The sequence below is a fragment of the Cnephaeus nilssonii genome, assembly GCF_951640355.1.
Source record: "Cnephaeus nilssonii genome assembly, chromosome: 1".
NCBI classification, from domain to species: domain Eukaryota; kingdom Metazoa; phylum Chordata; class Mammalia; order Chiroptera; family Vespertilionidae; genus Cnephaeus; species Cnephaeus nilssonii.
Window position 1 is genome coordinate 91,888,943 of NC_137072.1, and position 25,962 is coordinate 91,914,904.

At 43.1% G+C, this 25,962-nt stretch overlaps 1 protein-coding gene across 2 annotated transcripts in view; it reads left to right on the forward strand.

Annotated features, from left to right (window-relative positions):
- Window positions 1-25,962, forward strand: part of ATP8A1 (ATPase phospholipid transporting 8A1) — a 216,872-nt gene that overhangs the window by 112,781 nt on the left and 78,129 nt on the right. For both annotated transcript variants that reach the window (XM_079777553.1, XM_079777554.1), the window contains exons 21-23: window positions 1,902-2,041; window positions 15,297-15,435; window positions 17,884-17,948. In XM_079777553.1, coding sequence (XP_079633679.1) covers window positions 1,902-2,041; window positions 15,297-15,435; window positions 17,884-17,948 — 344 coding nt within the window. The remainder of the gene's footprint in view (window positions 1-1,901; window positions 2,042-15,296; window positions 15,436-17,883; window positions 17,949-25,962) is intronic.

A 25,962-nucleotide genomic window follows, 5' to 3' on the forward strand; every position in this document is an offset into this window, starting at 1 on the left:
CATGTCCACAGCGCTCAGGTTCCTTAAGGCGCAGCCTCAGCGAGCTCGGCAGGTGTAACTGCCCAGCGTACAGCGCCGGCTCCCAATCAGTGGAGCATCTTCCCTCTCGGTGTGATGTTGAAGACATGCCGGCACCCAGACAGTTCAAATGAGCATGGCCTCCGCCTCCACCCCATTCTTCCTGGCCCTGGTCTGAACGCACTTCTACTCCACCGCTACCCCACAGTCAGTCTCCAGCCAGGTTTCCGAAAGAGAGAAACATCCTATATAATAAAAGGCCAGCAACCATAACGGCGTAATGACCAGAACGACCCATCAATCAGTCACTATGAGGTGCATTGACCACCTCTCGGTCCCTCCCCCCAGCCCGCAGGCTCTGATCACTGGATAGCCAACAGGGAACCACAAGGAACCGGGGTGAGTGGTAGCGGGGCGGGACTGGGGACTGGCAAGCGGGTGGAAGGCAGACCTCTTGGTCCCTCCTCCCAGCCCACAGGCTCCAATCGCCAGATGGTGAACGTGGAACCATAGGGAACTGGGGTGGGTGGCAGCGGGGCGGGACTGAGGACTGGTGAGCGGGAGTAAGATGGCCCAGATCACAGGCTAGGTCTAGGAACCCTACCCATGCATGATTTCGTGCGCTGGGCCTCTAGTGGCCTAATCTGTCCCCAGAAATTTAAGTTCCTCTCTCCGTGATCTGGCAGTAGACAACCCTGCTGCTTTCTGGGAAAGCAGAGTCCTCCGGGCACCTGACGTCCTTGTTCTGTTTCTTGTTTCTGGCATGTTCCCCGGCCTTGATTTACTGACCTGAGATCACTAGCACCTAGGCTTCTGCGAGGTCAATAAACTTGAGCGAGGGCCTTGTCTTTCCAGGAACCTGGTTCACTGCATTTGTCATGGCTGACAGGCTTTTTGCCTCTTCCTTGTTTCAACCCAGGGACATTTTTCTGGCTGAAGGTAGCCTCCAAGTGAGTTATGAAATTGAAAGACACTGAGCACTGGGAACAGGTCCCCTCAAACATCAGCTTTGACTGTTTTCCACAAGGTGTTTCTGATGGTTTTTTTTTTTGTCACTGACTCTTCATAATCACAAATTTACAGTGGTAAAGAGCAATAATAAATACAGCCCTATCCCAGTGAGAGGAAGGTGGCTCTCCCAGTAGACCTCATTGGGGTCTCTTTTCCTTTATAAGCATCTAGGAAGCCAATATGATGAGCCGGCCACTGTGCTCAGGACTGGAGTTATAGATACGGAAGGTCCCTGCCCTCCAGGAGTGCTAAGCTAATATAGGAGATCCACAGAAAATAATAATAATAATGAAACATTGTCCTTCACACCATAGCAGTGTTTGGGATTTCTGCCCAGGTTTGGGGGAGTTCTGGGTGAGAGGAGGATGCTTTAAAGAGGTGATTTCAAGAATTTTGAGTCTTAAAGTAGATGCAAAACAGACAATGGGAGAGAATTGGAGAGGGTGTGATGGAGAAAAAGTGACCAGCATGTGCCAAGACCCTGGTGTGTAGGAAGTGAAAGGCAGAGAATGGGGTTGAAAACAATTGCTATAGGGTGAATGAGCCCGACTTTAGGGTTTGGAGTTTTTTCTGGGGAACGAATGAAAGATTTCAAGCAAAGGCATAACCTGATAAAATTAGGTTTTAAGAAAGTCACTCTAGACATGGAGGATGGATTGAAGGAGCTGGGAATTAAAATCAGGGTGCCAATTTTAAAGGGTAGGGCAATATTAATATACATTTACACTAAGGTTTGTCATTCTTGAATTGGACTTCAACATGTTGCAATTAAATCAATGTTTCCTAAATAAGACTTCATTACATAAAAATAGAAGTGTCAGACTCCTGACTAAAATTTTATTTGGTGTTGAGGTGTATGCTCCCTTTTACAGGGTTAAGAACTTTATGCTTCGCTGTGGCCGAGATTTCAGAGAGTGACTTTCAGGAGTGGCGAGCAGTCTACGAGCGCGCGTCCACCGCTGTGCAGAACCGGCCACTCAAGCTCGAGGAGAGCTATGAGTTAATCGAAAAGGTGCGTGGAAGGCTGTTCTGTTCATATAGAAAGTGTGGTTTCCAGAAAACTTCCATCTCCACTCATGGGGCTAATGAAATAAAAACCAAAATATCTTCACACCCACTTACTGTTGAATCTCCTCTAGTCTAAGCATTGACAGATCTTAATACCAGTTAAAGTTTTTGCTGAAAAGTCTCTGGAATGACTTTGTGTGGATCTTTACTCATGTCACAGTTGTGGAGCTAAAACTAAAAGGTAGTTTAGTCTACCAGTACTCCTTGCCTTGCCATGTATGTATTCCATTGCTTCTGCATCACTCAAGATACATATGCCGCACTCCACACACATGGACATGGACATATGCACACACGTTACAAATACATGCATGTGTACATATAGTTAATGAATGTGTATAATATGTAATTCAAAATAACAGAGTAAATATTTTGTAGCTAATAATAATGTGTCAGCCACTGTTCACTTTTATGCATCCATCATTTCTGTCACAACAGAAATATCCTCATTTTATTATCCAACCAACCAAGGCTATTCAGCCCAAAAGTGATGGATACACTATTAATTGATGCTGTTTTAATAGCAAGAAAGCTTGCTTCCTTAATTAATATCAACAGACATTTTCACATAGTACTTACTATGTGCCAGGTTCTATTTGTAGCACTTGAATTTATTTACTTATTTAATCTTCACAACACCGCTTAGAGGTAGGTACCATTAATTATCCCAATTTTACAGATGAAAAATCAAGGCAACAGAGAGGTTAAGTCATTTGGCTGAGATTATACAGCGCATAAGAGGACAGGCCAGAATTCTCACTCTGGCTCCAGAGTTCATGCTCTTAGCCACTCAAACATCTTCATTCTAACCTTTAACTTTACACCAAGTAACTTCCTAAGTACATTACTCCTTCAACTGTACTCGTGTGTACTGCATGGAAGCAAGCTTCCTGTTGGCTACAGTTTATTGGATCTTGCTTTCAGGTGAGTAAAAGCCAGCATTTCCCCCTTCCACTCCCCGTGTGCCCTCCCCTCTGGGAACTGTCATGCTCCAACTGCCGGCGGTTTTCTCTCTTGGAAACAGTTGCTGTCTGTGACTCTAGATCTCGTCCTCCTGTCTCCTCGGTGGATAATGATCACTTGGTTTGTTTCTCATATCTCCCTTGTATTTGAACTGCACACATAGCAGGAGGCTTGTTACCAATCCACTTACTGAATTTCTTTTTTTCCTAACACGCTCATATACGATTATGCCTTGGGGTATTATGTGGTGAAATAAAATAATATTTTATTGGTGAGGCCATGACCATAATCTCTTTCAATCTCGCCAACCAAAGTCACATGTCTTAAAGCACTAGTGGTATTGATTTGTAATCTTCTGCTTTTCTTACTCTTCAAGAAGTAAAGAAATAAAGCTTTACCCTGTTTGGAAATTCTCCTGTCTCCTTTTCTACACAGCCTGAACATAACGTAGCCAGCCTTTTCCCACATGCTAATGAGATAGCATTAACCCTATATAATAAAAGGCTAATTTGCAAATCGACTGAACGGAGGAACGATGCTATGACATGCACTGACCACCAGGGGGCAGACACTCAAGGCAGGAGCTGCCCCCTGATGGTCAGTGCACTCCCACAGGGGTAGCACCGCTCAGCCAGAAGCCCTGAGCTGCTCTGACGGCTGGCGAGCGCAGTGGCGGTGGCGGGAGCCTCTCCCACCTCTGCGGCAGTTGGACATCCCTCGAGGGCTCCCAGATGGGCTGAGGGACCGCCCCCCACCCCCAGTGCATGAATCTCGTGCACCAGGCCTCTAGTATACAATAAGTGACAAGAAAATATTTGAAGATGGATTTTAGATGTTAAATTGTGTTTCTGTGTGCAGCATACTGTAGAAAATTCTGGAATTGAATCTTTAATCTGGATGTCCTAGAGTTTCTAGATTAGATTTTATAGGTTAAACAGTGGTCATGGTGGTGTGGTGTGTGTGTTTGTGAGTGTATGTACGTGTGTGTAATATCTGTTACTAGAAGCCTTGTGATTCCCATCTTAAAATGAAATAGATGTTTCACCTTTCACCAGCAGGTGGCGATGGTGAGTCACATTGAAATTTAAGTTGCCTGGGGAAATCCATAACATGTATGTGTGTATTTTTAGTTCACAAATACACAAGCCTCCCTTACAACCGCCTCTTACCTAAAATAAATGGGAAAGGTAATTTATAGCTAATTCCTCTTTAGTTCGTGATAAGCTGTGGTCCCTTAAGTTTTACTGAAAAATCTAAGACCCAGAAAGTTTAAGGTTGCCCGGTTCAGCCAGCTTGTTTCAAATTGGGACTGGTTTCCTAATTCATCCTTACCCCTGAAACCATAGTTTCATCTGTTTATTAGGCGGTTAATAGATCTTAGTTACCAGGGATGCACAAGCAAATAAGCAATACTCAGCGTGGCCCTCTGAGTGTCGCGGTCTGAGCAGCTTCCTTAAGGGTGTCTGAAGGGAGGCGTGTCTCACAAACTCCATCCAAAGGAAACTTTCAGACAGGTGGCAGCCTTTGAAATGAGCCTCAGAAGATTACTTTGCCAGTTAAAGGGGAGCAGAGGTCTTTTTAGGAGAAAGAATAGGCACAGTACAAGGAGGGAAGTCTTTGCAACTGAGAGCTGGTTTTCTGAAAAGGGCTTTTCCCAGCCCTGATCGTGTTGGTACCCCTGGAGCCAGGTGATACCATGTCTTCATTAGTCCGAGCTCCCGTGCTTTGTTAAAACCAGCCGGGCTTCGCGCTCAGTGGGGTCGCGGGGCGGTGACTGCCACCGAAGCCACCTAGGGAGGCAGGTCTCAACCTCAGACCACAGGCCCTGCTGCTGCGTCACCCTGGCTTACATGTGGCTGTCAGCCTTACCGTTCACCCACTGGCTTCTTCCTTGGCTCTTTCAATGGAGATGTGTTGGTTATGTAATCTTTTTAAATGTCATTGGAATCCATTTTTTATGGAGAGCATAACAGTGGCCTTACCACATAAGATAGTAAATTTTGTACTGAGAGTGGTTTGCAAGCACCAGTGGGGTCCTTCAGCCTGACCGGCACCCTCTCGCAATCTGGAACCCCTCGGGGGATGTCAGACTGCCAGTTTTGGCCCGATCCCCGAATGCCAGGCCGAGGGACCCCACCAGTGCACGAATCTGTGCACCGGGCCTCTAGTATGCATATAAGATCTTTGGTTAATCTCTTCCTGCCCTCCCCCCTCCCCCCCTTCCCTCTGAGATTCATCAGTCTGTTCTATGTTTTCATGCCTGTGCATTGAGCGTCTGCCCCCTGGTGGTCAGTGTGCATCATAGCTACTGGTCAACTGGTCGCTTAGCCTTTTTATATAGAGAGATATCCTATATAATAAAAGGGTAATATGCAAATCAATCAAACAGTGGAACAAACAGTCGTTATGCCACGCACTGACCACCAGGGGGCAGACACTCAACGCAGGAGCTGCCCCCTGGTGGTCAGTGTGCTCCCATAGGGGGGGCGCCGCTCAACCACAAGCTGGGCTGAGGGCTGGCGAGCGCAGAGGCCCGCCTCTGCGGCAGGCTAACGGGGAGCGGGCCTAAGCTGCAGTCGGACATCCTGCAAGGGCTCCTGGACTGCGAAAGGGCATGGTCCATGCTGAGGACCCCTCCTCCTCCTCCCCCCCACCGAGTACACGGATGTCATGCACTGGGCCTCTAGTCTGTATATATATACTGTATATATAACAGATGAAAGTAAGGCTGCTCTGCTTAAAGAGCAGAGGGGCGCAGAGAAATCTGAGTTGTCTCTCTTCCGCCTCCTCCTTGCCCTCATCATGGTTCATGAGCACAACCCTGGGCCTCCACTGAGCACAGCTTAAACCTAATGCTATTCCATCTGTGTGGGAAGTTTGTAGAACATGTGCTTCTCAAAATGACTATGGACATCTTCCCTCACTTTTCAGCAAAAGTCAGGACATCCTTGTGGTCCTATACGGGGGTTTCTGAGCCTATTTGAATGAATAATGCAGAGTGCCTTTGACTTGTTAACGGAATGTCATAATAAAGACATTCAAAATTTGAAAGATTTGTAGAGCTTTTCCTGAAGACAGGAATATTTTTTCATATGTAACAAAAGAAGTGAAAATTTTGTAATATGATTAAGGTTGTACTTTTAAACCCTGGTGTCTATCTTATCCCTTCGATGTTTGTTCAAACAAGAAATTCAGTTTTTAAAATAACAGCCTTGGGGTCTATAACTTTTAGCATAGCTGGAAAAAATGCAAATAGGCCAAAAACATCCAAGAAGATAATGACATCTGTGACATTTGTCCCTTGGTTCAGTGCTTTGTCGCTTGCAAGCACTAGAATGCATTAAGAGGACGTGGGGGAGGGAGGGTCCTCGGATGCTTTTATCCCTATTGACGGTCACTGTTAGATGAGAAGATTTAGGACTTTTACATTTGTCTATAAAACATCCTCTCTACTACAATCAGGGCACATTTCGATGGTAAACTTTTCCAAATTTGAAAAAGGATTCTCATGCTGTGGATTATTTCAAAATGCTACCAAACCATCTTGTTTCTGTTACTAAATGCAGGCCAAGAGGTGACATGCATTACTAGGAAGGCAAAATTGTTCAAGAACAAGAATATCGTTAAAATGCAAAACATGTTATTAGCGTCCTACCAGGTACTTGAGGCATCCTGGCCCCATTTTAGGAGAATTGTCGCATCCCCTTGGGTGTGTGGACAGTAACACCTCTTTGTCTCTCAGTCACAGCTTGAGAGAATTTACAGTTGTCTCATGCTTCCCCACAGCACACTTGAACTGTTTTCCTTCTTTAACCTTATTCTTTTGAAAGATAATTAATGTATTTGGACTTGTAACTTTAGATTATGAAACCACTATTGTGTTGGTCTATATTTTTAAAACTCAGATTTTTTAAAAATTAAAGTAAGCATTCATTTATTTGTTTTTGGACAGGAATAATATCAAATAAGTAACCGAATAATTATGAAGCTGTTTGCTTCAATACCAGTGGCTTCTCTGTAATTTCTCACCTTCTTTGATCTGCCATTTTACATTTATTCCAACATATTTCTAAGACATGTAGATTTTTTTCCCCCTCAGACTTGTACTGCTGGGTTCCTTTGAAAATTAATGGTACAGAGGGCTGTGATCTTACTTATCAGGGAAGATACTATAATTAAACTGTTGGTTGAAATATAAAGGTATGCCTTCTTGGTAAATATAGTCTTGAAAATTTTGTTATATTTATTTGCTTCAATAGACAAATTAAATTATATCTTTATCATTGCATAAATTACAAATTAATCACTTGCCATCTTTATGAACGCAAATTATTTATCTTGAGCACTACAGAGCAGAGAATGAGATATTATACCTGTCTAGATTGGGCAATGATTGGAGCAGTATTTCCTAGGGATAAAATTCTCCTTTCCTTTTTTGTTGTGCTCTGACTACTCCCCTGACCAGCTGTTCCCCATCTCTCTCGCTGTCCTCCGGCCTCCCTATTGCCTGAGACACAACAATATTGAAATTAGGCCAATCAATAACCCTATAGTGGCCCTTAAGTGTTCAAGTGAAAGGAAGGGTGAATCTATTTAGCAGACTTCATCACTCTCTCATTTTAAGAAATGGCCACAGCCACCCCAACCTCTAGGAACCACCACCCTGATCAGTCCGCAGCCTTCAATACTGAGGCAAGTCCCTCCACCAGCAAAAATATTACGATTCACCAAAGGCTCAGATGATGTTTAGCAATTTTTAACCATCAAGTACTTTTTAAATAAGGTATGTACATTGTCTTTTTGGACATCGTGCTATATTGCACACTTAATAGACTGCAATATAGTGTAAACATAACTTTCATATGCACTAGGAAACCAAAAAATTTGTGTGGCTCCCTGTATTGGAACAGTCACTGTATTGTGGTGGTCTGAACCCTAACCCGCAATGTCTCCATGGTATGCCTGTAATCAGAAGGCTGTATTTTGGCATCATCTAGCTGTCCTTTGAATCAGATAGCAATATTGTGTTTTATACACATTTTTTAATTTATGCTTAATGTGTGTCCTCCACTAGAAGGAAGCTTCATGAGGGAGGGACTATCTTTATGGTATTCATTCCTGTGTCGTTAGTGCCTGTTTCTCTGGCCTCTGTTAATCACTGGATAAATATTCAACAGATAAATGAATGATTCAATTAAATGAATTATTCAGAAGCTACATTTATTTAGTAGGTGCTTGCTTAATGGAAGCCTGATTCCTCTTACTAATACAGTTCATGCTTTCTGTACATCAAGGATGTTGGTATCAATGTGTTGTCACTAAGGATTAATTTAGGGATATGTTAGCCTGGCTAGTGGCTCGGTTCGTTGAGCATCACCCTGTGCACCAAATGGTTCTCGGTTCTATTCCTGGTCAGGGCATATACTTGGGTTGTGGGTCCGGTCCTTCATTAGGGCACATATGGAAGGCAACCAATGGATGTATCTCCCTCCCCCTCCCTTGCCCTTTCCTCTCTCTAAAATCAATACAAATATACTTTTTAAAAAACATTCAAAATGTAGGGATATGTTTGAAAAGGAGCTAATAATTTTCAAGAATGCATTCTATAGAAATTTAGACATGATCATTTAAAAAAAACATGCCCCTCAAGTTATGCCATATACGAATGTGAGAAGCATATAATGAGAAAGAGTCAACAAATGGCCAAATACATGTGAGGTTCTGTTCTGGGCCCTGGGGCAGGGGAAAAGGAAAAATCCTCACGGTGGGAGATAGGCCTACACTTATATACTGAAAATATAATTCCAGACAGGGCTTAGTGCCCTGGGCACTGAGATTGGGCATTGAGGTAGTGATCTTTTTTACATTATTTCCTTTACTCCTCCCCAAAATATGGTCAACACTTCTGGGATTTTTTTTTCAAGACTGCCTTGATGTGGCGTAAGATAGATCAACCATTACGCTCAGCGTGACTAAATACAACAGTTTAGTGCCCTTTGCAACACATGGCAGCCAGTGGTTTGGAGGATTCCTGAAGAAATCTAAAACTTAATGGAAAACAGGACTTTTCTTGAACGTTTCTGACTGCCAAGCCCACAGTAACTTCTGTATTAGAATGGAATGCTTCTTCAGATAAAAGTACCACTTCTATTCTTAGTAGCTGCAAATATCGCTTTCATTTGTGCTAAAAAGTGCCATGTACTAGATGAAAATCTGCATGATGTACTGGTGACTTGGTGGTTTAACATCCCAGTAGTTTCCTATTTTACTGTTTGCTTAAGAACATTTGCAGTCTGTCAGCTCATCTACTAATAAGACCTGCAACTTTCTGAGCATCTACTAAGCTCCACGTCCTCGGTTCTTTACCCTGATTGTTTAGTTCAGGGGCCTCTAGAGTCGAGTACACAAGATGATCCATTGGGGTGAGCAAGAAAATGTTTTAACTTCTGTTTCAACTCCTGCTTCTGCTTATGTGCGATGTCGTCTTTTTTATAATTTCTGTTTTTGCATTTTCAATGTAGTATATAATTTATTAATAACAGCGCAAATATGTTATACAAAAATATAGCAGTGTCATAAATAAGTACTCAACATTTTTTCCTCACATACTATTACACCCACCCACACGCACAAATCTTTGAGAGGACTGATCTGATTTCATCCTCAAAACAGCTTTCTTAAATTCCTGTCATTGGCCTTCACTTGCTGATGGAGACATTTTTAGGTACGTTAAGTTACTTGCTGAAGGACACATACCAGTGGTTGGCAGAGTAGGGATTCAAATCCCAGCTCTGTCTGAACTCCATGCTATTCTGCCAGCTGGGTTTAGAGGAAAGCAGGAATGTATGTACAGCACAGTAGACATGGAAAACAGAACCTGACCAAAACTGTAGCTGTGTAATCCCTAGGTGGGCCCTCGGAGCGCGGGGGGCATTGACGAGTTCAGGACACATCCACTTAGTAAATGAGGCAGCCTGTGTGTACTCGGTGTCATGGAATGTACTCCTGTCCTTTCAAATGAAGCTGGAAGTATGTTTTTCATAATTTTCTCTCAACTCGTCTCTAGAATCTTCTTGTTTAAAATACTTGAGAGTTCCTTAGAACTCCAATCACATGCTTCTCTCTGCTTCCCTGCTGGCCTGATAGATTTCTTCCTAGGAACGCTTCATGGTAGACTTTCCACCCTGGGTATTGCTGTCTTCGCAACTCAGATAAGATGGATGTGTTGTTTTTGCAGGCTACACCCAATCGCCTCTCAAATCCTGATTCTTTTCAGCTGGGTGTGTGCATTCTGGCCTTGTTTGGAAAACCCTTCGCTGTGTGAGAGTTCAAATATAATATCTATGGTTCAGAAAGCAGCAAGTTAAAACCTACTTCTTGGCCTTGAAACAGTTAACCAATTACAGGCCAATGAGCCATCCCAAAGTTTTAAGGCTCTTGGTCTTCATGTACTGCCATCCCGGTTAACCTGAAAGGAAAGCGATGTGAGGTTCTCTCCTTTTAAATTAAACCCCATGGTTGTGCTAAAAGATGTTGAGAGGAAAAAAGCATAAGGGTGAAGGATACCCGGTGGAATGCAGAGCAGAGAGGAGCACTGTGAACTCACTGCGAATCCCACCGCCACCAGAATATCCCTGGTCCAGGGTCACCATATCTTAAAGCTAATGAGGTCTCAGTAGCCTCTGACATGGTCTTGTGGTCTCCAGTCTTCCTAGTCCATCCCCAGTAGCCACCAGTGAACTTTCTGAAACCTACGTCTGATTCTGTCCCTCCCCTTCGAGAATTCTTCCCAAGGTGCCCTTTGCCTTGGGATTCTGGACATAACACACAGACCCTACCATTTCCCTTCCCTGCCAGCTTCTCCAGCCTCATCTTTTCCTGACATACTACCCAAAAAAAGATTGACATGACTGACCCATTGCATCTCAGAACAACCCCATTAAAGCAGTGTTACTTAAATCGCCACCACACCTCACTTTCACTTATTGTTTCCATATTGACTAGATGGCAACTTGTCAAACATAATATGCTTTTGCACACCTCTGTCTGCGCACATGTGATTTCTCTGTTGGGAATTCCCTCCCCCACCTCTCCTGATTGCTTGACCGACTCAACTCTTCCTTTAGGACTGCAGGTCAAGTGTTAACTCGTGTTGGATGGGTTTTCGAGCCACCCAGACTAAGAAGATACTCTTTCCTGTGTTTATCTTTGTAGGCACAGACAATTCTGTGTTTACTTTGAAGACAGTGTGTAACATACAGTAATGTGATTATTTTTAGCGGGAGCACTGTTTCTCGATGGTGGTAATCCTGTATTACAGGGAAGGAGGCTTTGTCTGTAGTTTAGGATTGCCAGGAGAGGAAAGAGAACTGGGCCCAGGAGGTCTAAGGCCAGGATAGAAGGGGAGGGCCTGCCCAAGGGAATCTCCATAGCAACCAGTCAGGATGGAGCCCAGCGCAGAGATGGGCTCTTCTCTAGCATTCTGCATCAGGGGGTCTGCAGACTCCACAAGGGCCAAACCCACCCACTGCCTATCTTTGCAAATGAAGTTTTACTGGAACACAGCCCTGCCCATTGGTTTACAAATTATCTTTGGCTGTGTTCATGCTAAATGACAGAATTGAGTAGTTGCAGAAGAGAAAGTCTGGCCCTCCAACCCTAAAATATTTATCATTTGTCCCTTTACAAAAAAAAAAAAAAAAAAAAAAAGAATGGTCACTTTTGCCCTAGAGAGCAGTTCTCAGAGTTCAGTTCTCAAGCCAGCAGCGTTGCCACCATTACACACCCACAGGCCTCACCTCAGACTCACTCACTGAGAAAGTCTGGGTGTAGGGCCCACCGATCTCTGTGTAATAAGCCCTTCAGGTGATTCAGAAAATCACCAGTCTAATAACATGGGTTTAACTACAGCCAGGCATGCAGGGTCTAGGAGAAACAGGTACCAATAAAAGGCAAGGGGATACAATCAGAAAACAGGGAGGGGAGGGGATGTGGATGCAAAGAATCTCTAATGATGCCTCTGAAATACAAATTCCATGAAGGAAGGAACTCACTGTTAGATCCCACCATATTGCCCAGTGCTACCTGCGTGTGCATTTGCGAGTGAATGAATGCAGGCGTGCATGCGTGCTTGGAATGGAGCCAGTCCCAAAAGGTGACTCTGAGCCCGCAGGTGGAATCGGGGAAATAGGTATACCTGGGAGGTGTGGCTCAGGACTGTGGCTGAAACCCATTTGTATCAAGAAAGTAGTACTGAAGACTGAAGAGCAGGGGCATGTCTAAAAGCCAGATGATTTGAATGAAATTCTAACTTTCATTTAATCTCAGTTTCACTTCCCAGCCCTGCCTTTGGCTGAGTATTGGTTCTGAGGATTTTGTTTTTACCATCATAGCTCGGCTGTACCTCTGTTTGACCTTAGATAATTTACTCAAACTTCCCAAAGCTATTAACTGAATTAATAAATGTGAAGCCCTTAGTGCCTGGTACACTTCCTCCAGTAAGGAAATAATTTTGTCATATTTCTAGTCATAATCTCATTTCATGGTGAAAAAAGATTACCAAATATTACTAGTATTTTATTCCAGTGGTAAAACTTTGCTTATTGATATTATTTCTTCACTAGAGGCCAGTTGCACGAAGACTCGTGCAATAGGCCTTCCTTCCCCTGGCTGCCGGCACCTGTTTTCCTCCGGCACCCGGGACCCAGGCCTTCGCTCTGGCCATAGCTTTCCGTCTTCAGTCTTTGCTGCGACCGGAGCACCACTCCTGTAGCTCCCTCCACGTCCCCCCTCGCCCTCCCTCTCATAGCAGGCGTCCTGCCCCACCCAGCTGCTCCAGGCCTGCATGCTTGCTGCCCAGAGGCCCGGAGTGGCTGGGGGGCAGGGCCATTGCCATCTTTGTCAGGTTAATTTGCATACTCACTCCTGATTGGCTGGTGGGCGTCGTGAAGTGAAGGTCAATTTGCATATTTTCTTTTATTAGCGTAGATTGGTCTTTAAAGAGATTTCTGCCACGCTGTCCATGTTGCAATGTGAAGCCTAAGTTGATATGAGTTTCATTATACTTTTTCTCATTTAGCATATATCACAAACTTCTTAAAAACCAAAAAAGTACTAACAATATTTGCTAATATGGAAATAGGTCATTTTGAGGTTCTGTTATTTAACAAAATATCCATGTGTTGGGAAAAAAACATACTATCTAAACCCATCATAATACATTTTACTATACAGCTTTTAAGTACTCTTGTGAAGTTTTTTATACTCACTAGGGTACAATTTTATATTTATATGCCTTTTTTTAAGAACTCTGCATATATTATGAACATATGAAAGAGAAAATAAGATTATTGAGGGCTTTAGTAGGTGAATAAATATTATTTCATGATTTTTCAGTGATAACTAAATCTATATTATGTCAAGGAGTCATCAGCCTGGAACTTCAATAACTTTTGGCGGAGTGACATTTTGAAAGTAAAATTAGTGTTTGGGTTGTGTGTTTTTTTTTTAATTCCATAAATGCCAAGGGAATTTTATCACGTTTCAACACTTGCTGAATATGTAATTCCCATAGTGCCCATTAGTGGCCATTTGTGTAAGGTAATACATGTTTGGGATGAAATTGATTACGGCCTAAACACTCTGGTGTTATGATCAGGAAAAGCACACAAAGTTCGTGTCTTTTTTACTAATGATCATTGTGGAGCTAAAGTTATGAATTTCCAGAGGCAGAGCAGCCTATCACTCAAGATCCTAATCTCACAATAAGGGACACCAGGGCCAAAGGGAAGGAGATGGAGAGACTTTCACTAAAGGTAGTAAGTGCTGTTCTCGAGGAGCTAGTAGGATGAAGGGGGAAATTAACAGGCGTTGGAACACAGTATTTCCGTTGTAGGCATCCAAGGGAACCCATTGCAGTTTCGCTGAATATTCAGAAATATTTCATTACCTTTTAGAAATTCCTGTTACTGCCACCAACACACTTCAAGGTTAACTTGTAACTTTAATCAGCATATACGTTGCTTTTCCAACCTCCTTGGTCCTTTATATTATTTTTGCCTGATTTGAAAATCGTTTTCTTTTTAACTGTGCAAAATAGGTGCGTCTCTTCTTTCAAATATGTTTTCAGTGTTACCTCCTCAGTGCATTTTATCTTTATTAGATGAATACTTGTGTACTTCCTGAGCTCATTTATCTATCCCCTTAGAGTAGAGTGAGAAAATACAAATATACTTGTTTATATATTTCCAATGAATGTATTCACACCTTGGCTCTCACATTATCTATGTATCTATTGGTGAAACATATTACACACAAAAAAAATGATTTTTTTGGTTTAGAAACATTTGAGAGCTTGTGTTACTGAACTGTCCCTATGATCACCTTAAAATCTGATCACATCTCCATAGAATATGTGTCATTTGAAACTCAGCTATATCCTGATCTTCCCTGGGATGAAGGCCAGAATGACTTAGGTTCAAATGTCCTGAAAGTAAAAGAATTGATAGAATCATTGTCTAAACATTGAAATACAGCCATTGTGATGTTGGCATAGTTGATGCTGAACTGTCCTTCCTTTTCATTGTTAAACATCTTGATGATAATTATTCATCAGGTTATGATAGATTTCAAATGTGTTTTCCATTAAAGATAACAAAATAATACTGTCTCCTTAATGGAGGAAATTTACCTCCCTGTCGTATATTTTATATACTAAGAAGTCATGCATCAAGTGCTTCTAATAGTTGTAGAAGTTATTTGGAATATATGTAAAAGAAAATGGTCTAGAGTAAAGCAATATTTAATAACACTTCGATTTTGCATTTTTTTAGCTTTTTTTTTAATGTATCTTATTGTTGAAAATATTATAGATATCCCCTTATTATCCCCCATTGCTTTTAGGGGGATGTGTTTTTAGTAGCTGCCAGCTTTTTTTTTTTTTTAACTGACTTGATTTGCCCCTTCTATAGTGTTTTTGTTGGTGCTATTATTTTCAGAATCTGTTTCTTAGCTTAGAGAGAAGTAAGGTAGGACGGGTAGCCTCAGTCACATGCCAAAAGCACTGAATGAAAATCAGGATCCGTAAGAGAGAGAACTCAACGGGCTAGTTGGAACTTACACCAGAGTCCATGAATTACCATTAATCTTGTTTTTAAAAGCAAGATGTACACTTCAATGTTTTGTTCTTAGAGGATCTAAACTGGTTTTCTTAAGATGTTTACCACTTATTTTCCCAGAATCTTCAGCTACTTGGAGCTACAGCCATTGAGGATAAATTACAAGATCAAGTGCCTGAAACCATAGAAATGCTCATGAAAGCAGACATCAAAATCTGGATCCTCACAGGGGACAAGCAAGAAACTGCCATTAACATTGGTAACTCACCTAATTCAGACTTTAAATGTGATGCTTGTAAACAGCTTGAAACATTAAAGAAGATAAATTAGAGATATTTCAAGATTTGAAATATTTGATACTTTAAGAATTCCATATTTATATTATTTTTTAAATTTATTCTTTATTGTTCAGATTATTACAATTATCCCTCTTTTTCCCCCATAGCTCCCCTCCACCCAGTTCCCACCCAACCCTCTGCCCTTACCCTCCCCCACTGTTCTCATCCATAGGTGTACGATTCTTGTCCAGTCTCTTCCCGCACCCTCCACACCCCTTTCCCCCCGAGAATTGTCAGTCCACTCCCTTTCTATGCCCCTGATTCTATTATATTCACCAGTTTATTCTGTTCATCAGATTTTTTTATTCACTTGATTTTTAGATTCACTTGTTGATAGATATGTATTTGTTGTTCATAATTTTTAACTTTACCTTTTTGTTCTTCCTCTTCTTAAAGAATACCTTTCAGCATTTCATATAATACTGGTTTGGTGGTGATGAACTCCTTTAGCTTTTTCTTATCTGTGAAGCTCTTTATCTGTCCTTCAATTCTGAATGATAGCTTTGCTGGGTAGAGTAATCTTGGTTGTAGGTTCTTGCTATTCATCACTTTGAATATTTCTTGCCACTCCCATCTGGCCTGTATAGTTTCTGTTGAGAAATCAGCTGACAGTCATATGGGTACACCCTTGTAGGTAACTAACTGTTTTTCTCTTGCTGCTTTTAATATTCTCTCTTTGTCTTTTGCTCTTGGCATTTTAATTATGATGTGTCTTGGTGTGGTCCTCTTTGGATTCCTCTTGTTTGGGGTTCTGTGCGCTTCCTGGACTTGTAAGTCTATTTCTTTCACCAGGTGGGGGAAGTTTTCTGTCATTATTTCTTCAAATAGGTTTTCAGTATCTTGTTCTCTCTCTTCTTCTGGCACCCCCATAATGTTGGTATGCTTGAATTTGTCCCAGAGGCTCCTTACACTATCTTCATATTTTTGGATTCTTTTTTGTTTTTGCTTTTCCAGTTGAGTGTTTTTTGCTTCTTTGTATTTCAAATCTTTTACTTGATTCTTGTGATCCTCCTGTCTGGTGTTAGATCTCTGTATAATATGTTTTATTTCAGTCAGAGTATGCTTAATTTCTAGTTGGTCCTTTTTCATATCCTCGAGGGTCTCGCTACATTTATCGGCCTTTTCTAGAAAATTCTTGAAAAACCTTATAACCGTGGTTTTGAACTCTATATCCAGTCGTTTGCTTTCCTCCATTTCTTTCATTTGTGATCTGTTTCTTTGTCTCTGCATTTGGCTGCTTCCCTGAGTTGATAGAGTGGCTTTGTGTGCTATGTGTTCTATAGGGCCCAGTGGCTCAGCCTCCCCAGTTACCTGAGGTGGACATGCTTGGTATACCCCTTTGAGGGCTGTCTTATTGTAGTTAAGCCTTGATTGTTGTTGGTATCACTGGGAGGAATTGACCTCCACCAAATTGGCTGTGAGGATCAGTTGTGTCTATGCTGGGAGAACTTCTGTGCTGGAGACACCCTTATGAGACAAGACTTGCAAAAGCCTCTGTGCTCAGCTTGGATGGGGCGGAGTCTCAGTGCGGAGCAGACAGCATTGGTTTCCTGTCAGCCCTGGCCTAATAGGCCCCTGTGTCTCAGTGTCCCGTGGTAATCGCTGCAAGCACCTCTGAGAGGAAGCTGCCCTCAAGTTCCGCCCACTGCCAGACAGTCCAGTTTCTTCCCCAATGAGTCTGGGTCCCCAGAGTCTCGCCCGGAACTGGAGTTCAGAGCCATCAGGAGCTTTTGTCTTTCTCCCGGTTGAGAAAGCCAGCCGCGTACTCAGTTGCCCGCCCTCTTCACACGCTTGCCTCGGTACCTCTGCCTTCTGCAGCTCCTCTGAGTCTCAGTGTGCCTTTCTCTTTCCTTGTTGTTGTAGAATTTCCACTCAGCCAGCCTTCCTGTGGTTCTGGATGATGTCCGTTTTGTCTTTTAGTTGTAGTTTTGAAATTGTTGTGCGAGGCAGCAGTTTAGGTGTTTACCTATGCCACCATCTTGGTTTCTCCCCCATATTTATATTATTGGGCTTGTCTGTCAACTTATGGCCCCAGGGCCTCTTTAAAATTACAGTGGTTATATATCATAGCTTTTGTAACCACATAATACCCATTCTCCCCTTTGTATCGCTGCCTATCCCCACTTTTCATCCACAATTGGCACGTGTAGATAACATTTCCGTGGTTATCTGTGAAAGTCTAGAAATTGGGATTATGGGAGGTTGTATATAGATGCTTGTTTATTTGACCAAAGTTTATTTCTGAGATAGGAATAAGAAGGTTGCCAGTTTCCATTCATTTTTTGGAAATAGGTTGTTAGCTCAGGCTGCCATACATCTCTCTAGAGAAATGTATTACATCAATTAATTCCCTTTATGTTTGGACATAGGACACTCCTGCAAACTTCTGAGGAAGAACATGGGAATGATTGTTATAAATGAAGGCTCTCTTGATGTAAGTAAAATCCTATTTTTAAAAAATTATTTAACAACATAATCATCTTATAGTATATTATATTCCGATAGCTGTGAAAATATTTTATCTTCCTGAGGTTAAATGATACCTTATTACTACAGTTCTGCTGTAATGTAATGTGCACTGTTTGAACTTCGTTGATGTAAGGAAATTGTAGCTTCATGTCTGACAGCTGAAGGAATTGCTTAATGCAAGACTAGAAGCTACTTCACAAAAGCATTGTGGGAGGAGGTTACTGAGTGACTGCAGCTGGTTCATATCTATCTGTATATTATTGATTTAAAATTCTGATTTAGCTTCTGGTGATACTATTTATACAGGGATAGGGAGAAGTAGGTTTACAGTTGTTCAGATAGAAAAAGGCATGCAAGTTATTATTATTACAATAGCTTTATTAACTGTGTTTCATGTACTCACAACTATAAACCTACTTTGGCCCATTACTGTATTTTGCTTAAAAAAAAATTCTGAACACTATTGAACAACACAAAATAACCATTGCTAATAGGAAAGTTTTTTTTTTTTTAATGTTCTATCTTCTGGGCTGTAATATAAATTTTATATGGGTCTTTTTTCATGGCTGTGATCCCCTGAATTTGTATTTGGGGAAGGAGGAAAGATTTGTTAGGTGCACATTGTAAAGTACACGTTGACAAAGAAATATGTAGGTCAAATGACCTGTAAGTACTTTATAGTAAAGGTGACAATTTGTAACTTAAGGTGGAAGACAGAACAGGAGAGGTGGTTATACACGTGCTTGAAATAGAGCAGAGAAAACCTTATCCGAGGTGTTGGTGAAGCTGTGAGGCCAAGGACAGAGAGGGATGGTGAAGAGGAAAATGCTTAGAATTCGGGTGTAGAACAGAAACTGTGTAAGAAGGCGCTGACTTCTGATTTTTACATTGGAATAATTATCTCTTCCTTATTTGCTCTCAAAACAGTCCTTGTGATGTATTTCCCTTTCTTGGAGCAAACTTTTTAAAATTGTTTTATTTATTTATTTAAGAGAGAGAGCAGCATCTATTTGTTGTTCTACTTATTTATGCATTAATTGGTTGATGCTTGTATGTGCCCTGACCAGGGATAGAACAATCTTGGCACATGAAGACGAGACTCGAACCAACTGAGCTACCAAGCCAGGGATCTTTGAGCAAACTTGTTGCCTGAGGAATAATATGTGTTTTTGCAACCATGAAAGTTGCTTATGCCTTTAACTATTGGGGAAGTACTTTTTGTGAACCAAGTTTTAATCTTAAAAACACAAACCAAAAAAAGAGCCAACTGCTGTTTGAAGACTTTCCTTTATATTTTTTCATGCACTCGGCCCCCTGCTAGGCACTAGGCACTGGGAACACACCACTAAACAAAACATGGGGACACCGCCCCTGAGAGCTTACAGCAAATCCAATCTCCACCCTGCATGTGTACTCATTTTGGTTTATTTATCCCAGTTACTATGTTGTGAAAAATTATGACTAAGGCAGCCCAGCCTTCCAAAAGCTTATCTATACTAATAAAGGGGTAATATGCAAATTGGTCAGAACGCCCTCACAGTAATGACCAAACAGCAGGCTGCATGGGACAACAAGGCCGGCAGGGCGGTTAGTGAGGGGCGACCAGGCCGGCGAGGGGGGGCAGTTGGGGGCAACCAGGCCAGTGGGGGGGGGGGCAGTTGGGGGTGACCAGTCCAGTGGGGGGGGCAGTTGGGGGTGACCAGGCCTTCAGGAGAGGGCAGTTGGGGTGACCAGGCTGGCAGGGGGAGCAGTTAGGGGTAACCAGTCTGGCAGGGGGGGACAGTTGGGGGCAACCAGGCTGACGGGGGGGCAGTTGTGGGCAACCAGGGTGGCAGTGGGGGGCAGTTAGGGGTGACCAGCTGGCAGGGGGGACAATTGGGGCAACCATGCCGATAGAGGGGGCAGTTGGAAGTGACCAGGCCAGCAGGGGGGGCAGTTAGGGGCAACCAGCCAACAGGGGGTCATTTGGGGGCAACCAGGCCAGCAGGGAGGGCAGTTAGGGGCGATCAGGCAGGCAGGCAGGTGAGCAGTTAGGAGCCAGCGGTCCCGGATTGTGTGAGAGATGTCCGACTGACGGTTTAGGATCGGGCCTAAACCTGCAGTCGGACATCCTCTGAGGGGTCCCAGATTGGAGAGGGTGCAGGCTGGACTGAGGGGGTTCCCCCCTTTGCACGAATTTCATGCACCAGGCCTCTAGTAAATAATAAGGGACATAAAATGCATACACATGACAATACAAAATAGGTATGTAAATAAGATAGATGGTTTGCTATGAAGATATTGTGAAGTTTAGGGATGTAAAAGTATTAGTAAGTAGCATTTAGTTAGATAGAGGTGAGTCATTGAGTAAGGAGGGAGTACTTGAAGCAGAAAGTTATTGCAACTAAGTTCATATGTGGGGAATGAAGGAAGAACATTGAACTTGATTACAGGATTGTAAAAGTATTAGTAAGTGGCATTTAGTTAGATAGAGGTGAGTCACTGAGTAATTGTAATTTTTAAGTGTTTTTGTTTGTAATTTTTAAGTGTTTTTGTTTGAAGAAATATAGGCACATAATCTTCTATAATAATAAAAGGGTAATATGCTAATTAGACCGGACGTCCTTCCTGATGAAGCCAGGGCCAGAGGGAAGCCAGCCCAGGTCCCAGGTGCCTGTGCTGGGCCCGGTTTGAGTATTTGCCCTCATAAGAGGGCAACTTCATTAGCCTCTTAAAAGCGGTAAGATGCATATGAGCAATTGTACCCTAAACTTTATCAAGTTTAGAAGGGCGGGGAGGCATGGGGCACAGGCAGAGGACCAGGATGAGAGCTCGGAAAGGAGACATGAGGGCACCAGTGCCCAGATGTGGTGTGAGGGAAGTTCAGGGGCCCCTGTCCCACGCGGTCCCTGGAGAAGGAACCATCCAGGTGGTTCCAGAGCTGTGCTTTCTGAAAACCTCAGTGGAAGCGTTCCCACAGTACCTGTAGACGGTTGGGCCTTGGTCAGCACCATGGTCATACTCGGGACACGGTGTTTCTGACACTTGAAGGAAATCAGAGGCAGGACCTGTGACGCGGAGGCAAAGGCATGACGAGCCACGCCTGACTAGACACGTGATTCCTGTTGGCTGGCCTTAGGCTCTCACCTTTGCAGAACATGATAACTTTGCTTCTTTTGTTTTCGTCCGTTTCATCCTTTTTCTTCAACTCTTAGACATGTTCTTTAAGTGTTCTGAGTACCAGGTAAATAGTAACCTCAAGGGGAAAAAAGTGAAATGCCAAAAATATTCCATGTACTGCATCATGTGTTGTTAGGACAGTGGCCTTTATTTTTATTTTGAAGTTTCCAAGAAAGTAACTCAAAAGTCATAAACACCTCAAAGGTACCTGCACTACCTATTTCTCCTGGAGGAGACAGAGATGGGAGTCTCCCGGGAATACTCAGTTTCACTGAAAGCAGGGACCCTGTCTGTCTGTTTGGTTTACCATTTTCTCTCAATGCTCAGCAAATTGCCGAGCACATGGTAAGTACTCCATAAATATTGGAGAAGTCCATCTCTGAGTCATTTTAATTAGGGGCTTCTTTAAAAAAGGTGTATACCAGTTTAAATTTGGTTGTAATCAACCACATCTGATATTTAAAATATAAAGTGATTAGCAGTGTCCTTTGCAACTTAAGTGACACTTGGGGTGGAAGATCACAAACTCTATGGCCGCATAGATTAACACTGATTTGTCCAGCTGCAGACTGCCGAGCATTCTAGCTCTGCTGTCTGGGGGAGGTTTTCTCCCAGGGAGTTAAGTGGGGACTTTACAAACCCAGCTGTTTAGGGTCAGACCTGCTGAGGGGCACTCATTTGCTTCTCAGCAGGAAAGGAAACATCACTTTGCATAGCTCCCTCAGATCTGATGTCTTAAAATCCGAGGCTGTTTTCAGGCAAATCATTAGATGTGCTAGAGTGCCCGTGGGTTAATCATTATTTATTTTTTCGTTGCCATGGAAAAGAAGTGCATCCTATGTGTTCACATGGGACTGATGGTAATGAAATATGGGACTGCCATTCCATCAGCAAAAAGAATAATTAGCATGTAGGTAATAAACTTAGGAATACAATGTCTTAGGAAATAACATAATGGGAAATAAATGGTGGGTGTGTGTTTTGTCAAGTGACAGTTCTAATGAATGTATTCAAGTGATTCCATGAAATAACACAATATTTAAGAGCGCTGTTCTGCCCTCACCGGAATGGGGACCCTGGGCAAGTTGAAATTAGATAACTTCTCTGAAGCCGTTTTGCTGCCTGTAAAGTGAGGATAATGTTACCCTTGGCACACGATTAGTGCAGGATGTGGCACACATATAAAAACGAGATGTTATGAAACTTTATAGAAAAATAATATTTCAATAGCTTGCAAGTTGTTTTGCATAATGATCTTTTTATTATGAAAAGTATATTCTTTTCCCATCTTTTAATTTTTTCTTAAGAAAGCAGGTTATAAATGCAGATGCTTTTGCGTGAGTAATGCATATTGCAATGAACTGTTTGAATTTTCTACCAAAATATTATCTCTAGTACTGTGAAAATTTTAAAGCTGGATCTCTTTTATTATGTTGAAATTGTACAAATAAAGTATCATCTTTAAGTCTCCTAGATTTCCAAATAGAAAAGCCTTTCTCCTGGCAGTGGTAGTAAAAATAAATCTTTGTCTTCCCATAATCCAGCTCATCTCAAAAAAAAAAAAAAATGCCATTTGGCTTTTTAACTTTCTCATTTTGAGTTTCAATATAATTATCCTTCTTGAAAAAATAATGGCTGTTCAACATTTTTTAAAACCTTTAAATAAAAATATAAGACCAAACTACATGGAAAATACAAACAGAATGGAAGTCTTGGTCCACAGATCTAATACGGAAATCTGACCTTTTTCCTCTGCCCAGTCAGCTCCTTTCCCAGCAAGAGCAGCACAATGCCCAGGAGCAAAGCTGCCTGTCCTCACCCCGTTACCTGCAAGGCTGGTGTTAAATGTCACACAGTCAGCAAACGTGTTTCTTAGAAAGTCGATCATAATTTTTTAATTTTAGAAAGTAAAAATTTCATGAAGCATCATTAAGAATCATCTAATGTTGATCAAAATCTGTTAGATACTTATCTATAATAATAAAAGCGTAATATGCTAATTAGACCTGACGTCCTTCGGGACAAAGCCAGGGCTGTGAGGGAAGCCAGTGTCTACTTAGGGTCTTTCAAAATGTTCTGAAACAATTCTGTCAGGATTGGGTTAATGTTGCATTAAGGACTATGATTATATTTATTATTCAAATCCCCATAGCATCCCAACTCTGTAAATCTCTGGAAATACTCTCAGGTGACTCAAAATATTAGTTTTGGAAGACCTGTTTCATTGAGATAGCTCGGGATTTTACTATCCTCATCTGTCAAGTCTGGGGTGGGTGGGAAGGACCATCATTTCTTAAGCTACTAACTCTGTAAGTGCCAGAACGGCCTTTCTTGAGTCTTGTATTCTCGGTCTCCTTCCTCTAGCATCTCTTTCCTATGGACCATTGTGGGATCTGCCCTGCGTGCTAGGGCTGGCTCTTAAATCCATTCTCACCATTTTTGCCTTCTCATTTCTACTGTCTGGCTTTCCCAGAAACCAGAAAAGGACAGAGAGGACAATTATATACCATACTAGAGGCCCAGTGCACAAAAATTCTTGCACTCGGGGGGTGGGGGGGGTGGGCGTCCCTCAGCCGGTCTGCACCCTCTCAAAGTCCAGGACCCCTTGGGAGGATGTCCACCTGCCGGCTTAGGCCCGCTCCCCACGGACATCCTTAGCACTGCTGAGGAAGCAGGAGAGGCTCCCGCCACCGCCACTGTGCTAGCACCTGTCAGCCCTGCTTGTGGCTGAGCAGAGTTCCCCCTGTGGGAAGGCACTGACCACCACAGGGCAGCTCCTGTATTGAGCGTCTGCCCCCTGGTGGTCAGTGTGCATCATAGGGACCGGTTATTCCTGTTCTGCCTTTAGGGTCAATTTGCATATTAGCCTTTTATTATATAGGATATTTATTGCATCTACAGGAATGATGGTTAAATATGTATGTAGAGAGCTTGGAGAAACACATTTCTTCCCCTGGAAGTCAGAGCTTCCAGTGTTCCCAAGGTTAACACCTAAAAAGGCCTTGCCCACCTCTCCTGGTCACCTGGGCACAGTGCTGTAGACGGTCTCTGCTGACATGCACACGCAGCCTGAGAAGGATTCAGCACCTCATACTGGGAAGCAGTGTATGGATCCCGAAGGAAAATGCAGGTCTCTGACTTTCTGTGAAAAGGAAACTCCACACCCCTGCAGGGTTCTACACATTGCTCTCATAAAAATTAAAATTAAAAAACAAACACTAGCTTACACTTATGAAGTGCTTAATTTTTGTACTGGGTATTGAACTAAGGACTTGACAGGGGCAATCACATTTCCACTGGAAACATTAGTAAGCAGATCCTGTTATGACCTCTATACTAAGTGTCACTGAGGATGTATCTCAGTCATTGGACTCCAGAGACTAAGCAAATAGATATGCCTTGGCCTCAGCCACAAGCTACTCCTATAAAACAAGAAGAACAACATTTTCTTTAGGGTGTTATGATGATTAAACAAAGCAATCCATTTTAAATACTTAGAAACAATGCCTGGCATTTAGTAAGCACTTAAGAAATACGGACCATTATCATGCTCATCATTTTCACCTTTATTTTAGCACTAGAGGCCTGGTGCACAAAATTCATGCACTGGGGGGGGCGGGGGGGGAGGTGTCCCTCAGCCCAGCCTGCACCCTCTCCAATCTGGGACCCCTGGGGGTTATCTGACTGCTGGTTTAGGCCCGATCCCACAACCAGCAGTCGGACATCCCTCTCACAATCTGGGACTGATGGCTCCTAACCACTCGCCTGCCTGCCTGCCTGATTGCCCCTAACCGCTTCTGCCTGACAGCCTGATCACCCCTAACCGTTCTTCTGCTGGCCTGATTAACACCTAACTGCTCCCCTGATGGCCCGATTGCCCCCAACTGACCTCCCCTGCTGGCCTGGTCACCCCCAACTGCCCTCCCTGCCAGCCTGATGGCCCCCAACTGCCCTCCCCTGCCAGCCTAATCTCGCCCCTAACTGCTCTCCCCTGCTGGCCTGATCTCACCCCCAACTGCCCTCCCCTGCAGGCCTGATCTCGCCCCCAACTGCCCTCCTCTGCTGGCCAATTTGGTTCTGATTGGTCGGTTTCTATGCCAGTCAGCGTCAAAAGCTCTGCTTCCTAGGCAGCCATTGGCTCCTCACAGTTCACCCAAGTATGATTCTAATTGGTCAGTTTCTGTGCCAGTCAGCATCAAATGCTCTGCCTCCTAGGCAGCCATTGGCTCCTCACACTTCACCCAGATTTGGTTCTGATTGGTCAGTTTCTATGCCAGTCAAAAGCTCCGCCTCCTAGGCAGACATGGGCTCCTCACAGTTGACCCAGATTTGGTTCTGATTGGTCAGTTTCTATGCCAGTCAGCATCAAAAGCTCCGCCTCCTAGGCAGCCATTCACTCCTCATACTTGACCCAGATTTTGTTCTGATTGGTCAGTTTCTATGTTAGTCAGCATCTCTGGGCCTGTCAATGGGGACTGATCAGAAAGGCAGGGCTGATCAGCAGCCCCGGTGGAGGCCTAGAGAGAAATGGAGGTGTGGGCTGCTGGCCAGGCCCGAAGAGAAAGAGAGAGGCAAGTGCTGATCAACAGCTGCCACAGAGGCTACGGATCAGACCCTGCTTCTCTCTTCAGACCTCTTTCCGGGCCTGATTCTCAGCCCTCTCAGCTGTCAGTGCTGGGTCACTGGGCCTGCAGCCATAGCAGTCAGTGCTGGGTCGCCATGGCAACCCAGCGCTGACTGCAGGACTGACTTCCAGTTGATCGAGCCTCCAATCGTTGTGGATGTGATGGACCCAGGTTTTTTATATATTAGGATTATTA